This window comes from Alligator mississippiensis, chromosome 15, assembly GCF_030867095.1.
Source record: "Alligator mississippiensis isolate rAllMis1 chromosome 15, rAllMis1, whole genome shotgun sequence".
In the NCBI taxonomy this organism is placed as follows: Eukaryota; Metazoa; Chordata; order Crocodylia; family Alligatoridae; genus Alligator; species Alligator mississippiensis.
The window spans coordinates 12,444,816-12,462,693 of record NC_081838.1 but is presented as its reverse complement, the minus strand read 5'-3'; the positions used below and the strand labels follow the sequence as shown (position 1 = coordinate 12,462,693).

At 48.5% G+C, this 17,878-nt stretch overlaps 2 protein-coding genes across 7 annotated transcripts in view; one reads left to right on the top strand and one right to left on the bottom strand.

Annotated features, from left to right (window-relative positions):
- Positions 1-341, bottom strand: part of ASH1L (ASH1 like histone lysine methyltransferase) — a 98,394-nt gene extending 98,053 nt beyond the window's left edge. Inside the window, exon 1 of one of the 4 annotated variants that reach the window (XM_059718588.1) lies at positions 210-341. The gene's annotated coding sequence lies outside the window, so the exon portion shown is untranslated. The remainder of the gene's footprint in view (positions 1-209) is intronic. The other 3 variants (XM_059718587.1, XM_059718585.1, XM_059718586.1) reach the window with 3 other exon arrangements.
- A 215-nt stretch (positions 342-556) lies between these two features.
- DAP3 (death associated protein 3) lies at positions 557-17,876 on the top strand. Of its 3 annotated transcripts, none has more exons than XM_006264286.4 (12): positions 558-757; positions 5,984-6,106; positions 7,351-7,452; positions 9,124-9,232; positions 9,773-9,865; positions 10,309-10,439; positions 13,694-13,774; positions 14,193-14,351; positions 15,571-15,630; positions 16,500-16,589; positions 17,133-17,250; positions 17,736-17,876. In XM_006264286.4, exons 1-12 carry the CDS (start codon positions 716-718, stop codon positions 17,819-17,821), a joined length of 1,194 nt encoding a protein of 397 aa, XP_006264348.1. In that variant the 5' UTR covers positions 558-715; the 3' UTR covers positions 17,822-17,876. The 3 variants fall into 3 exon arrangements, with proteins under 3 accessions (XP_019348738.1, XP_006264348.1, XP_059575333.1); XM_059719350.1 differs by lacking the exon at positions 17,736-17,876 and adding an exon at positions 17,408-17,448; XM_019493193.2 differs by lacking the exon at positions 14,193-14,351 and having other exon boundaries at positions 557-757.
- The last annotated feature ends 2 nt before the right edge of the window (positions 17,877-17,878 follow it).

Sequence of the window (17,878 nt, the reverse complement as noted above, 5' to 3'; positions counted from 1 at the left end):
TGCGGGGATGCGCCCCGGGGGCCCGCAGGGCGGCGGACCCGGCCGCTCCCGCTCCCGCCAGGCGCCGGCCTCCCCGGCCCGGCCCAGGCCCGGCTGTCAGGCCCGCCACAGGCGCCGCGGCCCGGGCGTCGCGGGAGGTGCGGCCGGGGCGGGCCCGCCAGCCCGACCCCCTCCCGGCTCTGGGCCGCGGCCGCTCCGGCCCCGCTCACCGTGTCAGCGGCACTACGGCCGGGGCCGAGGCCGGGGCCGCGCTCCTCCGCGCCGCATCCCCCCGGCCGGCCCCGCACGCACGGGCCCGGCGGCACCGCTGCGACCGCCGCTTCGGCCCGCTCTGACGGAGGCAGCGAAACCAAAATGGCGGCGGCTCCTGCCTCAGCGCGAGCGAGCGCCGGGCCCCGCCCTCCTGGCGCGTGACCACGCCCCTCCCGCGCGCCGGGCCCCGCCCCCCCGGGGCCGGGATGCCGCGGGCAGGGGGCGGGGCTGGGCTGGGCAGCGCGGCGCTGTCGCTGGCGCGGCTTGTCCCTCCGCCGCACCCGTAGAGAGCCGCAACGTGACCTCTGCCCTCTCCAACATGGCGCCGCTGTGAGCGTGCGGCCTTGCTGCAGCCGCCGAGACCCTGCCACGGGCTCGTAGGCACCTGCTTTGGCCGCAGCGAGTCCGACTGCTCTCGGAGCCGTCGCGACCCCGCGGCTGTGCGTGCGCGGCAGGGGGCGCGATGCTGAGAGGCCTGAGCAGCGCGGTGCGCCGCGGGCCGAAGGTGAGTCCCGCTGCCAGGCCTTCGTCCCAGCACAGGGGGGGAGCGGGGTGCTGTGGCACTCGCACGACACCTCTAGCCGCGTGTCACTGGGGAAGCGGACCTGCGGGGCGGTGCCAAGGGGCCGCTCCCCACGCGCCGGGCGCTCTTTGGGAGAAGCTGTCGTGCGAGTTTGCTCCGAGACAGGGTCCGGGAGGGCTGGAGCGGGGGTAAAGGGGACTTCATCTACTCTTTGCACCTCTTGGCAGACTCCAGCATAGATCAGAGCAACTCCAGGAGTCAAGAACAGACCTCCTGGCTGCCCAGAAATACCTGGGGAAGAGCCTGCGGTCGTGCCCTGCTCTCAGATGCTCCTGTTGGGGGGTTGCGAGGGAAGGGGAAGCACGGAGCTGTTACAATGACCCTATCTATGCCTGATAGGAACCCATTCTGCTCTGGGTAAAATTGATGTTGTGGTTCCTTTGCCGCAGCCTCCGGTTCAAAAAAAGTATTACCTATCAGAACAACGTCCTTTTACCTGCGAGTCTGATCCACCTCTAGCCTGTATGTCCTTTAAGCTGCAGACATTCAGTGAGAGAGGAATCGCTTAATCTCTGTCAACAAACCTGCCATCTCAGTGGTTCCAAAGGAGCAATTGGGCTCCTGTTTTCTGAGCACCAGTGGACTATACTAGAACCTCACCTGGCCTGTTTGCAAGCTGCTGTAAAGCTTTAGCTATCTGTAGAAGCTCTTCTTATTAGTGCTTTGAACTGCAACATTATATCAACCCCTCCCCTAAAAACTAGAAACCTCAAACCAAATGCTGGATTAAGGCATAGTTGCTTCAGGCTCTTGAGTTGCTTGTTATGTCAAAATCTAAGCTATTAATTGAGAAAAGCAAGGGCTTTTTGAGGTAGAGCTTGCACTGACATCTACATCTATCTGGAACAAACGTAGTTAAAATGGATATAACCCGCAAGCATGGATCCAATTTTAATTTCATTAATGTGATTTCTACCATTATAGTTAATTCCTGTAGATTTACAGGAATAAAATAGGAGGCATTTTCATAACTATAAAACTCTGTACATGCAGGCCAAGTCAAAACTTCTAACTGGTGGGATTTAGAAAGGACATTTTTAAAATATGGGCTAAATGTAGCCCAGGCAGTACTGTGTTCCTGCTGTCTGCTTTTGCTGGGTGCCAACTCCAAGACCTGTTGTGACTGGGCAGTGGGAGCGTTGGCCAACACCACCTCAACAGAGAACTCTTGTGTAGCAGGAGAAGATTGTTGTAATTTAGCCCTGCTTAAACCTACCCTGGGTTCAATTGGTCCACTGAGCACAGAATATTTCAGTGTATCATTAACCCAGTGATTATGCTAGCAAACTCTACATGTCAGGCAGTGGTCTTGACATGTAAACCATATATAGGCTTTAAAGAGCTGTGCATGACATAAAATCCACAACTCTGATCAGAAAAAGCAGAAGGCTAAGGGTTGATCTATACTACAGACTTTTGCTGATCCTGTTTTCTGTGGGGGTGTGATCTCTAACATACTGTCCTGGCAGAAGCCCCTAATGTAAATGGTTATACCTGCAAAACTGCATTTTTAGTAGTATAGCCTGTTTTGCAGAAAACCAGGGTGCTTTTACTGTATGGGTACAAGGCACAGCTCTGTATCATGCACACAAAGGCATGCTTTGCAAGTAGAACATACTGCATTTTTATATTGGTAGAGTGTCTCATGTATTTGCTTTGCATGTCTAGAGTGGATCACTAATAGCAAACAGAGTCATCTAGTTGTTTCTTTTGCTATGTTACGCAAGCTAAACTTTTGAACTGATATCTGAATTTTCTTTCGTTAAGAACTAGATCATTATTCTTCTGCTTGTTTCAGGAGACCATACACTTGCTGTACAAAACCCCATTCATCATTGAGCCCTATGAAGAACAGAGAATCTTTTCTAATGACTTGTTAATCAGCTTGTGGCTAATGTGGCATGGATTCCTTTGGAAACAGCTCCACCTTATGGTTTTTGTTCTCCTGACAAGTCTTAAATTTACCATATGATAGTTGTTGCCATTTAAGGGGTTTGAGTCAGGCTGATTTCCTCTGGCAGATGGAAATGGAATGTAAATGGCACTTTGTATCATATCGTAGAATCATAGAAATGAAGGGCTGGAAGGGACCTTGAGAGATCATTGAATCTAACCCCCCTTCTCTGGGAAGGAATACTGCTGAGATCAAATGATCCCAGCAAGGTGTGTCTCTTGGAGACTTCCAAGCTTTGGAGCTGCACCACCGCCTTGGGAAATCTATTCCAGATGTTGGTCACCCTTACCACAGAGAAGTTCACCCTTACATCTGACATGAAACTATTGTCTAACAGTTTATGGCCATTGTTCCTTGTCCTCCCCTGGGGCCACCGTAGTGAGCAGTTTTTCTCCCAGCTCCTGATATTCACCCCTTATATACTTAAATGGCCACCAAGTGCCCCCTCAGTCTTCTCTTCCCCAGGCTGAGCAGTCCCAGGTCCCTTAGATTTTCCTTGTAAGGGCCTGGGGGACAAACCTTGATTATTCTTCTGGCCCTTTCTGCACCCTTCCAAGGTTCTCCACATTTTTGGGGGGAATTGGACATGGTACTCCAGCTGGGGTCTCACTAGCACTGAGCAGAGATGCTTTGGGTAAATGCATCCCAATATATTATTAGCTCTGTTGACTACAGCATTTTCCCCATAACTTAGTGTAGTCCACAAAATTGGCCAGCATGCTTTTCTTGATAAAGATGTTGAACAGCACAGGGCAAAGAACCAAACCCTCTATAACAGTGGCAGGCAATGGTTTTGGGTGGAGGTCCACTTACTGAATTTTGGCAAGCTGTCAAGGCTGTATGACAGGCAGCCAGGGGCAGATAAATATTGATTTTCTGAATTTGTTTATTTAGGCTGGATAGAATGGCTTGGCAGGCTGCGTTTTGCCCACCTCTGCTCTATAATTTGAGACTTAAGATCACTTGCCCACACCCAGACTTGAACTGCCAGCTTTTTGGTTACTAGCTTATGACTCAAGCCCTCCTGCCACGCAGGAGGCTGTCTCTAGGATTGTGATAATTTGTTTTCAGGTCACATTTCAAATACTTGCTGCTTTTTTATATACTCATTCCCTGAGGTTAAATAAATGGAATTGTAAGGTGAACTAGAGAAGTGCACAGAATGGCATGGGAAGCCTCTGACTAACCTTAGTCTTGAGGATCAATTGTAAACCACTGTCTTTTCCCTTCTCTGCTAACAAGGAACAAACTGTACCGCATTACTTTAGGTTGACTTTTTACTTAATTAAAGTGTTCTTGATATACCCTTTTGTGGGTATAAAATGGAAATAAGCTGAAGATCTGTTAAACAATGACCGGCAAAATGCGGTGTTCTTCCTTACCCAGTCACCCTTTCTAACATGATGATATGTTGATTCCAAGAGCTGTGACTCCTGTCAGTCCTGTGCAAGAACAGTTCTAGCTATAGAGCTGGGGACAAAAGTCCAGTGCTCTGGTGAATTGCTGAGTCTTTGCTTTTCATTGCAAAGGGCAGCTCCCTCTGAACATGCAAATCACCCTGCAGTGCCAGAAAAACTGTTTAAGAAATGTGTCCTGTTGAATTATCAGTCTACTGGGAATATTTTTAATTCAATGAACCACCTACTCAGGGGTTTTGCCAAATGAAATGGATCCATGAACTTGAATGAATTCAGAAAGTGTGGGTGTTATCTATAAAGCTCCAGGACAGTTGTTAGACAACAGCTTGTTACCCATCACCCAAAAGCTTGTCTTGGTTCCGTGCCTGTTTTAGCATGTGTAGATGGATTTCATGCCCTACTTCTAGGAGGGTGCAAACCAGAGATCCCAAAGGGAAACTGCAAAAGCAGAATCTTGCATAGATTAGTTTACACTGATGATCGTGAGAGACCATCACTCCTCTGAGGATTACTATGGTATAGTTCCAGAACGGTGGGTAACAAGAAACTTAACTGGCTTCAAAAAATAACTAGATCGCTTTTCCCAAGGCAATAAGAAGAGGAGGTTGCCTACGAGAACCAGGGGCTATGCTTGATGGGTAGCTGACCCCACTCACAGCTCTATCTTACATTTCTATGCTGCTATCTTCTTTTTTGGATCAGCTGTCTGGGGACTAAAAGGATGCCTTGTGCTTCATGGATAATCCAGCCTTCACTGGGGCTGAATTAAAGTTGGAGATGGTGGCTGTTGCAGTCTGTAGAGCTGTATGCTGTGGTCTCCCCTCAGCCTCTGCCTGGAGCGTGTAGGATAGTTTGTTCCTCTGTCAGTGAACAATATTTAGACTAACAGTTTTCAGCCTCGTTAGAGTTGAGGCACTCCTTGAAAAAAACAGTGCTTAGTTTTCAGATGCTGTAGTATGGCAATTCTGTTGCAAAGAACTCAGAAAGAACACAACAGGTTGGAATGTTTTGACAGTATGGATTCCTCTTCGAAATCTCTCGTTTTATCTTGTGATTTATGTTTATACACCCAACATCACCCTAGTTGAGAATCACTGATCCAGGCGCAGCTTCTAGATACACCATCCATGCTTTCTTTCACCTTGGCCTACTAAAATTGTTGTCCCTTTACCTCTTACACCCCTACCCACTTTCAGGCATGTGAGCTTCCTACCTAGGAGCCTGCATTAGCATAAGCAGCTGTTTGTTTCCACGACTCCTCTATTCCTAGGGAAGATTCTATATGTCAGAACAGTGGTGGGGGCAGGGGGGAAACCAATGCAGGAAATGCAGTTGTAAATATAAACTAGCTGCCACACTAATCCTGTAGTAACTGAGGTGATTATGGATTACTAAACAGCTGTCATTTGCACAGTATTGGTGCCATTCATCACATAAGTAGAAACATTACAGGAACTTCCCAGCAATAAGACTTCTAATGGCTGCTTTGTGCTCTTGAGCAGCCCTTTAATGGGATCACTCCTTTAGGCAAAGGCTCAGCTCTGTAGTGGCAGCAGACAGACTTAAGCAAACTAAAAGGGTTTAGAAAGATGCAACTGAACTTGCACTATGGCTATAACAACATTACTACTCATTTCCACACCGAACTCTATTGTAACTTACTTCCTGAGCAGGGTGCATTACACTGACCCTTTCTTAACGTGTCTATAGTGGGTATGTCGCTGAACTTTGCCTATAATTTTTGGTGACCGAAAAGCATTTTTTCTCTCTCCCTAGTTGTATGCTGGACGTTTTCTCCACATCACTGCCAGGATTTGCTTAAATGCTACTGTTACTCAGGATGTCCAAATCCCTGAAGAGAAACCCCGGGCAATTTTCCGTACTAGTGAGCGCGACCCGGTGAGTTACTACCATATTTACTGTCGTGCCACACAGCTAACACCCTAAGATTGTCAGTCTATCCTTAAGTACCCTGGATATCAGTGCTCACTGGACCATTCTTCTTAAGTAGGAATGAAGGGAATAGGCAGACCTGTTATCGTGGGTCCAGACAGGCATGCTGTGCAGCTGGAGAGGAGGGCAAACTTGGTACCAGACACCATTAATTTCAAGTTCAGGATCAGTCTTTCCCAACTAACCACCACAAATTGTGAGGGAGGGGGGATGGTACTGTAACTTCATTATCCAAAATGTCTCCCCACTGCACAGGCTTCACAATTCTAGCCTGCATCTCTCTCAAGCACAAAGTGAAGCAGAATAAATGAATGGAATAAACCTTTGAGGTGCTTTTCTGCAGCTGCTATAATTGGAGTTTCCTTTCTCCACTGATTCCTCTGGGGTCTCTATGGAAACAGCAGCATGCAGATGATCTAGTCATGTGATCAGAGCATCTCTATAGATGGCACAGAAGAGTCCAGATGGCAAGAATAGTCTCTACTGGCCTGTACCTAGGATTTATGTTGCTAGACAATTGAATTTTATTTAGCATTTTCACTGCACATTTCACTGAAATATATTTGACAACAACAATCAACACTGCTTAGTGCATCAAATCCCTACAATATTTGTCCATATTGTAGATAATATTTTAAGGTATAGAATCGCTTCTGGTAGCACCAGTGTCTAGTTATAGGAAAGCTTCATTAAACCAATGCTGAGGAGACTAGATAAAACAGCTGTCTTCATCAGTCAATCCTAAAGTGCCTTATAAAGGAGTTCCACATCTTTATTCCCATTTTACAAACCGGAGAAATGGAAGGGTAAGGTGCCATGGCCCTCCTCCTGTATCCGTCCCCAAGCCCTAGCTCTATGGGGTATGGGGGTGTCCAAATCTTAGTTAGCAAAAAGCATCTGGAAAACCTGCAAGGGAGCTGGACAATGCTATAGCCAGCAGGAAGCAACATAGCCTGCTGACTAACCTGCTTTACCACTTCAAAGGACATTGTGTACCACTCCCATGCTAAATAAATGAAGCTTGGAAGCAAGACGGTTCTAACCTTACAGAATACAATAGTTATTCCGCCAGGGTGATCCCTTATTTTGCCCTCCCCCACTACCCCCACCCCCAGTTCCTTCAGGGGCCTCTCTGCACAGCAGCACAGTCCAGTTCTCCTGTTTGTTAGTGTTTTGTATTTTGCTCACAGGCCAACCATACAGAGCAACATGACGGTCAGCACTATAGCATCCCACTAGAGGAGGTGAAGGTGGTGTTTCCCCATGGACTGCCCCGCCGGTTCAAACAGCAGGTAACTGTCTCAATGAAGGTTTGGAGGTTGGATTGGGAAGGGAATTGAGACTGGAATTCTTTTATTCTGGGGTAGAAGGGCTACATACAGGCATGTTTAAGCAGCCTGTAAATTGAAAAGAAAGATTGCTTTGGGTTTTTTGGAAATGATAATGTGCAGCTGTACGTGAGCCAGAGCAGAGCTTTTTCAGGCAAGGGGGTGGAGATCAGTGGGATGTTGCCTAAATCTCTCCATTTCAAATCCAAAATGTTACAGAGCTAAACTGTTCCAAATCACAGCCCTTACTCACCTTGGGTCAAAGAGACTGTCTCATGCAATGGTTTCAGACCAGCAACAGAGAACTTGCTCTTGCTGTTCATCAAAAGTTTAGTCAGTAGATACAAATGCCACCTTTATCAGTTCCTGAACTCAGATACAAATGAATCAAAAAAGGAAATTGGCAATCTAAAATTCTTTAGAGGTCCAGTGCTTGTCAGCAGTGGAGCAATCTCTCTGAAGTCTTCCATGGCTCTTTCCTCTTCACCTTGGTCTTACCACACAGTGCCATCAGCTTCCTGGCTATGACTGGACCTTTGTAGTTCCTGAAGGCATGCGGGGAGATTAAGACTGAAACACTGCTGTTGTCTACTTGCCCCAAAGTCTTTTCAGACTAATGTTTCACCCATTAATAACAAGACATAAATGAAGCCTGAATGAAGCCTCTGTATTTCTAAAGGGGAATTTACACCTGGTTCTGATGTGATCCATGAAAAACAAGGCCAACTGGCTTAAATGTGTTACAGTAGGAGGAAGGGTTGTCTGGTTTCTTTCTTTGCACCTTTAGGTGTTGGCCATTGGATACAGCTTGGGACACATCCTTAAGACTGCTATGCATTTACCCAGACACTGAATAGCAAGGAGTATTGTTTGGGTTTGATATTCAGAATAGCAGGTTACTTTCCAATGTGACAGTGAGGTCAACCAAAAGGACTTAGCATTCAAGTAATATCATGCTCTTGTATGTATTATAAATCAAAATACACTGATCTGTTGTTATCTGTCAGATTTTATGAGTTGAACGTGTCATCTGGCCAGTGAAGATTAGTTACCACAGAAACAAAGGAAAGTAGGGCTGGAAGGGACCTCTGGAAGTCCAACCCCCTGCCAGAGGCAGGATCACTTCTGTCCAAACCATCCCATACACATCCTTGTCTAACCTATTACTAAAACTACAGTCAACCCTGTCACAGGGTGTAGCACCCTAACCTGTGACACAAAGCATGGACACAAAAGCAACCAGTGTCCTGCTGCTACAAGTATTGTTAAAATATGCTTGAAAGTAAAAATCTTCCTATGAAGGAAGGTTAGACCAGAGTCAAAGAGCTAGAAAGGACCTCTAGAGGTTCTCTAGTCCAACACCCTGCCTGAGGCGAGAAATATATACAAGCCTGAAAATTGAACCCAGTTCTCCTGCATAGCAGGCAAGAATTCTACCATTAAACTACAAGCCTAAGCAATTGAGGCAGAGAGAGGAAGAGGCTAATTTTGTCACAGATGGTGCTATGGAGCCTAAAAAGACCTGCAGGGGTAGAGCTGCTAGTGCATGCTAGCAGCTCTGCATGTGAAACTGCAGGGTAGCAGCTGCTAGTGGATGCTAACAAGCTACTCTTTGTTCACATTTTTCTCTTTCAGATTGGGACCTTCAGAGAAGCCTGTCTGATGGTGCGGAAACCAGCTCTAGAGCTTCTCGGTTACCTAAAAAGCACCAACTTTGCCCAGCCAGCCATCAGATATGTCCTCTGTATCCTTTGCTTTTCTCTGTGCTGGAATTCAATAGAGCTTCCAGCAAACTGAAAGCATTGGTGGGATTCTAGCCTCCTGTTGGGTTGGGTGTAGATGTGGAATAGCCTCAGCTTCCCCATTTCTTGCCTTTCTCGGCCACATCCAGACAAGCACGGCCATGCGATATGTGGTGCCACAGACATGTCTGCACATTCAGTTGTTCTCCATGCTGCAAGAGAGCGGTGTGGGGAAAAAAAAGTGGAGTGGTGCACGCGGCACCAGCATGCAGTGCCCAGAGTCAGAGCCTGACCAGCTGGAGCCACACTCCACTGCCAGCCAGCCAGGCTCCGCACTGCAGAGTCACCACTGCTGCAGTCCTGGGAGCAACCCAGGTAAGGCTGCTGGGACCAGCCCAGTGCTCCCCTACCCCACCTGGGTAACCTGCCACGTGCCAGAACACACATGGCACAGGCGTTCCCTGGTGGCAGCTAGTGGCAGCACAAGGTGTCCAGGCATCTGGATGCAGCCCTGAGGTTTTCCTTAATCGATTGTGTTGAAGATGGAGAGAGGGGAACTGGAAAAACAATGACGCTGTGCTATGCTGTTCATTACTGTGTAAAGCAGGGCTGGGTGGTGCTGCACATTCCAGATGGTAAGCTTAGAAGTGTTTTTTGAGTAGGAAATGCCATCTGTGCCTCTAACTAATCTATAGGGAAGGTATTGCTGGTGGAGAACCTTATGGAGTAGGAGACTTGACTTATGATAGGGCGATTAAAGGTAAGAAATGAAATACACTACAGTTGAACAGTGTAGCTCCCCCTGCCAAACACACGTACACACATGGCCTTCTGATGTGTTGCTACTAACTAGTGAGTCAGGTACTAGTACTCCAACGTAGGGACCTTGCTCTAGGCAAAGCTGTGCAACTCCTGGTTTTGATCTGGGGCTCCTTCTATGTTCACTGTATGCTGTGGAGAGTTTGTGGTGAATACAGTGAAGCAAGGAGGGAAAAAAATCAGAAGAGAAAAACCTAAGGATTTGTTAGTAACAGAACATGATAACTGTTTGCCACCTTTTTTTCTTTCTACCTCACAGCTCATCTCTTGGTAAAGAACTGTAAGGAGCTTCTGAAGTCTTCCTATAAAAAAGAACGGTTTGACCAACCTTTGGAAGCATCTTCCTGGCTCAAGAATTTCAAAACTTCAAATGAACACTTACTGAGAGAGGTTGGTAGAGCTGACCAAGTCGTTTGCATTAAGAACCAAATGAGAATCCACAAGGGCAGTTTCCCCAGAGGACAATATGGAGATATGCTTTCTCACTACCAATATGGGGTGGGGATGGCCTGGATCACCTCATTCTTCTGAGATGCATTTTATTATGTTGGGAGTGAGAGTACACTAACGTTATTTAAGATGCCTCTACCCCTGCAACTTATTTGGATGTAGGTTTCAGTGGGAGTGGAAACACTTTAAAAAGCTCTTGGTAATACAAGCTAGAGACTTCTTTAGCCTATCCTTGGATGCTGCACAAAGATACTGTTCTGCCCCTCTATCTCCCAGCAGACATAGATTCATAGATTCATAGATGTTAGGGTCGGAAGGGACCTCAATAGATCATCAAGTCCGACCCCCTGCATAAGCAGGAAAGAGTGTTGGGTCTAAATGACCCCAGCTAGATACTCGTCTAACCTCCTCTTGAAGACCCCCAGGGTAGGGGAGAGCACCACCTGCCTTGGGAGCCCGTTCCAGACCTTGGCCACTCGAACTGTGAAGAAGTTCTTCCTAATGTCCAATCTAAATCTGCTCTCTGCTAGCTTGTGGCCATTGTTTCTTGTAACCCCCGGGGGCGCCTTGGTGAATAAATCCTCACCAATTCCCTTCTGTGCCCCCGTGATGAACTTATAGGCAGCCACTAGGTCGCCTCTCAACCTTCTCTTGCGGAGGCTGAAAAGGTCCAGTTTCTCTAGTCTCTCCTCGTAGGGCTTGGTCTGCAGGCCCTTGACCATACGAGTTGCCCTTCGCTGTACCCTCTCCAGGTTATCCGCATCCTTCTTGAAGTGCGGCGCCCAGAATTGCACGCAGTACTCCAACTGCGGTCTGACCAGCGCCCGATAGAGGGGAAGTATCACCTCCCTGGACCTATTTGTCATGCATCTGCTGATGCACGATAAAGTGCCATTGGCTTTTCTGATGGCTTCGTCACACTGCCGGCTCATGTTCAACTTGGAGTCCACTAGGACTCCAAGATCCCTTTCCACCTCCGTGCCACCCAGCAGGTCATTCCCTAGGCTGTAGGTGTGCTGGACATTTTTCCTCCCTAGGTGCAGCACTTTGCATTTCTCCTTGTTGAACTGCATCCTGTTGTTTTCTGCCCACTTGTCCAGCCTATCCAGGTCTGCCTGCAGCTGTTCCCTGCCCTCCGGCGTGTCCACTTCTCCCCATAGCTTTGTGTCATCTGCAAACTTGGACAGAGTACATTTCACTCCCACGTCCAAGTCGCTGATGAAGACATTAAAGAGTATCGGTCCAAGGACCGAACCCTGCGGGACCCCACTACCCACACCCTTCCAGGTCGAGACCGACCCATCTACCACGACTCTTTGGGTGCGACCCTCTAGTCAATTCGCCACCCACCGAACTGTGCAGTCATCCACATCACAGCCTCTTAATTTGTTCACCAATATGGGGTGGGATACCGTATCGAAGGCCTTCCTGAAGTCCAGGTATACGACATCCACCCCTCCTCCTGCGTCCAGGCGTTTCGTAACCTGGTCATAAAAAGAGACTAGGTTGGTCAGGCACGATCTGCCCGCCACAAACCCGTGCTGGTTTCCCCTCAGCATAATTTGCCCTGCCGGGCTCTCACAAATGTGAGCCTTGATAATTTTTTCAAATACTTTACCAAGGATGGAGGTGAGACTGACCGGCCTATAGTTGCCCGGGTCCTCCTTCCTCCCCTTTTTGAAAATGGGGACCACGTTAGCCCTTTTCCAGTCCTCCGGGACTTGGCCCGTGCGCCACGAGCATTCGAATATTCCCGCCAGTGGCTCTGCAATGACGTCGGCCAGTGCCTTCAGCACCCTCGGATGGAGCCCATCCGGGCCTGCCGACTTAAAGGCATCCAGTTCTTCCAAATGACTCTGCACCACCTCAGGGTCTACGCATGGAAGTCTGGCGCCTTGCTGCTGCCTCTCTACAACCCCAGTGAGAGATTTGTCGCGCCCCTCGCTTAGGAACACTGAGGCAAAGAACTCGTTGAGGAGTTCAGCCTTGTCCCCTCTATCTGTCACCAATTGCTGCTGCCCATTTAGCAGGGGTCCTATTCCTCCCTGGGCCTTCTTTTTACTCCCAATATATCTAAAAAACAATTTCTTGTTGTCCTTTACTTGGGTTGCCATCCTCAGCTCCATGGTAGCTTTGGCCCGCCTAACTGCCTCCCTACAAGCACGAGCAGAGGAGGTATATTCATCTTTAGTGATCTCACCCTGTTTCCACTTTTTATGTGCTCCCCTTTTGGCCCTTAGGCTGCCCTGGATTTCTCTGGTCAGCCATGGAAGCCTCCTGGCCCCTTTCCCTCTTTTGCCTCGCTCGGGGATCGTCTTGCTTTGTGCCCAAAGGATCGTTTCCTTTAGGCACAGCCACCCTTCTTGGGCACCCATCCCATCAAAACTCCTACTCTGCAGTGCTTCCTTGACTAATCGCCTGAGTGCAATGAGATCAGCTTTCCTAAAGTCTAGCACTTTCACCCTACTAGTTACCTTACCCACTCGCCGTCTTATGTTGAATTCTATCATAAGGTGATCACTGTCTCCCAGATAGGGGACCTCCAAATCGGTAGCTATCATGTCATCTCCCGTTGCCAATACCAGATCCAGTATGGCATTCCCCCTAGTGGGACCATACACCTCCTGTGTCAGGTGGAGGTCCTGTACACAAGTTAGAAACCTGCGTGAGCGATGGGACCTTGCTGTCTGCGTCTCCCAGCAGATGTCCGGGTAGTTTAGGTCCCCCGTGACTACCGCCTCTTTAGCTTTTATGGTCTCCGAGAGTTGCCTCAGGAGCCCCGCATCTATTTCTTCCCCTTGGTGTGGGGGTCTGTAACAGACCCCTACCACCAAATCCCTTTCTCCTTGCCCCCCATGTAGCCTAACCCACAATCCTTCTACTTCCTCAGCCTCGGATTCTGTCTTGATGAGGGTTGATGTATATTGCTCACTGACATAAAGTGCAACCCCCCCCCCTTTCTTCCCCGACCTGTCCTTTCTGTACAATCTATAGCCCTCAATATGTACCACCATGTCATGGGATGAATCCCACCAGGTCTCTGTTAGCCCCACTAAGTCATAGGTGTTTAGTGCAAGCAGGAGCGCTAAGGGGGAAGGATTCTATTTCCAGGCTCGCTGAGCCTGCATGGAAATGGGAGCAGGACTATATCAGTTGGAGCCACCTGAACTCCTTGACCCCTCTTTCTGTTACAGATAAAAACACAACAAAAATACGTGTGGAACAAGTGGGATAGCACTGAAGAAGGCACACCACTGAGTGAAATGTTAGAACAGGTGAGAACAATAACTGCCATTGGTATTAATGGAACAGGATGATAAACTAAAAGTGATGCTGAGGCCAGAGTAGGGAATGAGAACAATTTTTAGTGCTTCTAATGGTCTAAATCCTGGTAAGCAGGAAGGGCTTGTTGTCCCCATGTTATTGATGGGAAAACTGAGACAGAAGTTAGTAACCTGGGCCTCAGCAGGAGTTGCATAGAAGAAGTCTGTCGGCGCTCAGATTAGAACTTGAGAGTTTCTGGTTTTCATCCCTGCACTTAGTCCATTAGACCTGGGTGCCTGTTTGGGAACAAAGGTTGAAACCTCTTGTTTCATCTCCCTTTGTGCTCCTCAGAGGGGTGGGTACCAAAGGCTCCAAATGGTATGGCTGGTAGTCATCTTTCTACTAATGCTGTACTTTTCCCTCTTCTAGGGTATAACTCGAGTGAAGACTGCCACTGATGTTATGGGGGTTGTGTTTAAAGAGTTAAAGAGGCAGAGTTCCCTTGGTTCATTTAAACTTCTGGTGGCAGTGGATGGAGTCAATGCCCTCTGGGGAAGGACAGCACTGAGGAAGAGAGACAAAACCTTTGTAAGAAATTACTGCTTTTGGTGTGTTTAAGTACATTTTTTGCAAGAGAGACCTGAGGGGCAGGTTTTATTTGGCCCTCTGGATGATGACTGATCTGTGGCTGGTTTAGCTAGACATCATTTTTTGTATTTCAAAGGGTCTTTTCAAAGTCTTCAGTGAAGATCATAGTGTAGAACATGAAATTGACTTCCTGTAGTAAGGGACAGCAGGGTATTCATTGAGAGGCCCTGAGGTGCAGAGATGGAGGAAGCACACAATCTGTTGGAAGTGCTGTAGAGAAGGTTCTTGCACCAGTGCTGAGGCAAACCTGGGAAAACTAGTGCTACAGGAGAGGATGCAAAGAGTGCAGACTATGTACGAGGGGTTCTAAATACAGGGAGGGCAATCTTGATTTGGATTCTGAAAAGTAAGAGGAGCCAGGTCATTAGGAGGGAGATAGTGGGCAAGCCATGGCTTCATTCTGGGCAATACTGTACCTTAGAGAGCTGTGATCTGGAAAGATCTTGGAGACAAGGAATGCAATCTGTATTCCTAACAGGAATGCAGTAGTCCCTGTGAGAAAAGGTTAAGGCCTTGGGAAGGTGAGACATGACTAGATCTGCAGACACAGGAGATTGGAATCAAGGGTGATGCCAGATTTTCCAAAAAGGCAAAGGAATGATCAAGGTGAGGCAGTGAAGAGAGCACATACCAGTTAGGCCAGTAGTTCCCAACCTTTTTGATACTGCGGTCTGCAGTGGAAGTGATTGTGGACCAGCATGCTGAGGACTAGAAGTGACTGGCATACTGTGGACCGGCAGCCAACCCTTCTGGGCCATGGCCCGGTGGTTGGGAACCTCTGAGGTTAGGCTGTTGAAAGATGTGAGGCTTGCTTACTGAGAGTCTGTATAAGTTAGGGATCTTGCTCAGTGGCACCCTTTTACCTAATCCTCAGAGCTAGTGTCTAAATTTAGTGTGACCATAAGTCTCATACACAAAAAATGTACTCCCTTAAAAATATCTCCTCCCTTAGAACAGTGATGCACACACCCATGGGGGGCGGGGAGTGGGGCATGTTCATCTCAGGGCAAAGGTCTTGCTGCTGAGGAGCTGCCATCGCCTTTTTCACTCAGCAAAACACCAGACAGCCCCTAACTTCCCCTGACCTGTTCCCCATGGGTAGGGTAGGAGCTTGGGATGCAATTCCTCAACCACCTGCTACTGACACTGTTATCAACAGATTTCTCCAGAGGAATTGGCTCTGGTCCACAACCTGAGGAAGATGGTGATGAATGACTGGGTGAGTGCTGATACAAACCTGCGGATAACTTACTGTGCAGGGTTCTCACAGCTAAAAGCTGACACCTAGAGCAGCGCCGTCATCTTTAGGGCTTACTATTAGGAAGTATACTCTTAATAGTTTTATGCTTGCTTCATTTCTTCTTTCGTGGGCAGATGTATTCTTGAAAAAAAAACCCTTTATGTAATGCTTTGGTTAGTTGTCTGTATTTATTGTTTCCAATGCTTACCATTCTAACTTGTGTTGAATATCTGCTTGGAGTGGCCAGAACTAGAATAACTAGTATCTTGCCATAGCCTCTTGTACACCTCACGAGAGAGCTTCTCCAGTGGGAGACACTGTAGAGCAGCTTTTGTCAGCCCGCAGGTCATGACCCAAAAGCAGATCGCAAGAATATATAAAAGGGTCATGAACAAACTTAAAAAATAGATTCTCCTTTAAAGGAGAAAAGTGTGGGAAACGAGCTTTTCCCTTGCAGGCTGGCAGTGTTCCAGTCTGTGAGGAGCTGCTTGGGCCCCCCCACCCCACACACTGGGAGGCTGGGACCTGGGGTGGGGCAGGGAGTCAGGACTGAGGGGCACCGGGTCAGCCATTGGTGTTTACAAATTGGTCCTGGTACAAAAAGGGTTGTGAACCACTGCTGTAGATAGCCAAGCTCATCCACACTGAGTGGCAGTGCTGCCAGTGAGGAGCTCCATTCCCTTCAGCACTGCCTCCTGAAAGAGGCTGGGACTGACACTGGCCGCCTGCTGCAACTATCATATTGGCAGCACCTCAAAACAAGGGACTGATGGTAAAGCACATGGGAGAAAAATACATGATATCCAGGTGTGTGCCCTACAAGCTTCTAATTTATCTCCATATTTCAGAGTGGAGGTGCCATTGTGACTACTGTTTGCCAGACAGGCTCCGTCTACAAACCATACGCTGCTTATTTACCCCATGAGCTGCTGGGAAGTGTAAGTCATGACCTGTGGTTCCTTTGGTGTTGGAGCATATATAGAAATGGAAACAAAAATGCTGATATGGAAGCAGCAATCTCAGTACATGTGCTAGCTTGAGTCTGCTGCTACCTGAACCTTGCTCCATTCAACCTTTTGCATGTTCTTGGCTCAGTCTCCCTGTTCCCGGGTGTCTACTGACCTCCCCTTCAGTTTGTCCCGTGTGCACGACTGTTCATATTCCAAAGTAAATTCCCCCAAATGGAAGGAAGAACTTGGACAAACGGCTTCTCCCTTTTTTATTCTTTTTCACCAGCCTCCTTCTGAACAAAAAAACCTAGCTAGGCATCTGACTTCTCTTTGCTTTGTTCCCATCTAGGTAACATGCAATAGATACCTTCTGTTGTGAAGCAGTTCTTCCTGAACTTGCTCATGCCTAGCAGAGCCTTATCCCTTGGCAGCTCAGGCAGCTGGGCTGAAGGTTTCCTGCTCAACGTGTCTGACGACTGGAAATTAGAGGGTCTGTTACATGCCTCATGCTCTCACTTTTTTCCCCTTCAGGAGGGCTTCAGTACCTTGGAACCGTTCCTTCCCATCCAGGTTGCCAAGTACACTGAAAAGGAATTTGAGAGCTGTTACCAGTATTATCTGGACAGCAAGTGGCTTCAACATGAAAAAGGTGAGATCTGTGCTAGGGAACGAAGAGTACGCGCTAGGTGCAGTGCTTTCAGCTCCCATCTCCATTTCTGTTGCAAAACAGATGAGCCCTGCACCCTTCGCACCATTTTTACTCGTTTATTCAAAAGAAAAAAAAACGGTTTTGTTTTTCGAAACAGAAAAACCCCCGACAAACAACCGTTAGAGTTGCTAAGTGCGGGTAAAGCTTTCTTTGAAAGATGGGCGGTCAGGAGAAGGTGCGCTTCTCAAACACAAGCCCTCTCGGCCCAGAGGTGTGTGTGGAGGCGCAGATCGGGATGCCTGTCAGGGCTGTGCTTAGAGTGGGGCGGGTTGTACGTGGGGGGTTCAGCTGAGCCGCACTTGGTGCATCTTGCAGCTCCTTTCCAGCGAAGGGGCGCGTCGCGACTCCTTGTCCCGCGGCGGGGGCGGGGGCGGCGCGGGCCGGGCGCGGACGCGGACGCTGACGCGTGGCTCGTGTCTCCGCAGCGCGGACGCCGGACGGGAGAGCGGAGCTGCTGTACTTGAGCGACGCCAACCCCGGGCGGCTGGAGCGGCTGGCGGCCATGCTGTGAGGGGGCGCGACGGGGCAGCGTCTGTAGCGCGCAATAAAGGCAGCGATCGAAAGCCGC

Coding starts and splice junctions, on each gene's coding strand:
- DAP3 (XM_006264286.4), top strand. CDS start 716: ATGCTGAGAGGCCTGAGCAGCGCGGTGCGCCGCGGGCCGAAG. Junction 9,866..10,308: donor GGTGCTGCACATTCCAGATG/GTAAGCTTAGAA, acceptor TCTACCTCACAG/CTCATCTCTTGGTAAAGAAC. Junction 14,352..15,570: donor GGAAGAGAGACAAAACCTTT/GTAAGAAATTAC, acceptor TGTTATCAACAG/ATTTCTCCAGAGGAATTGGC.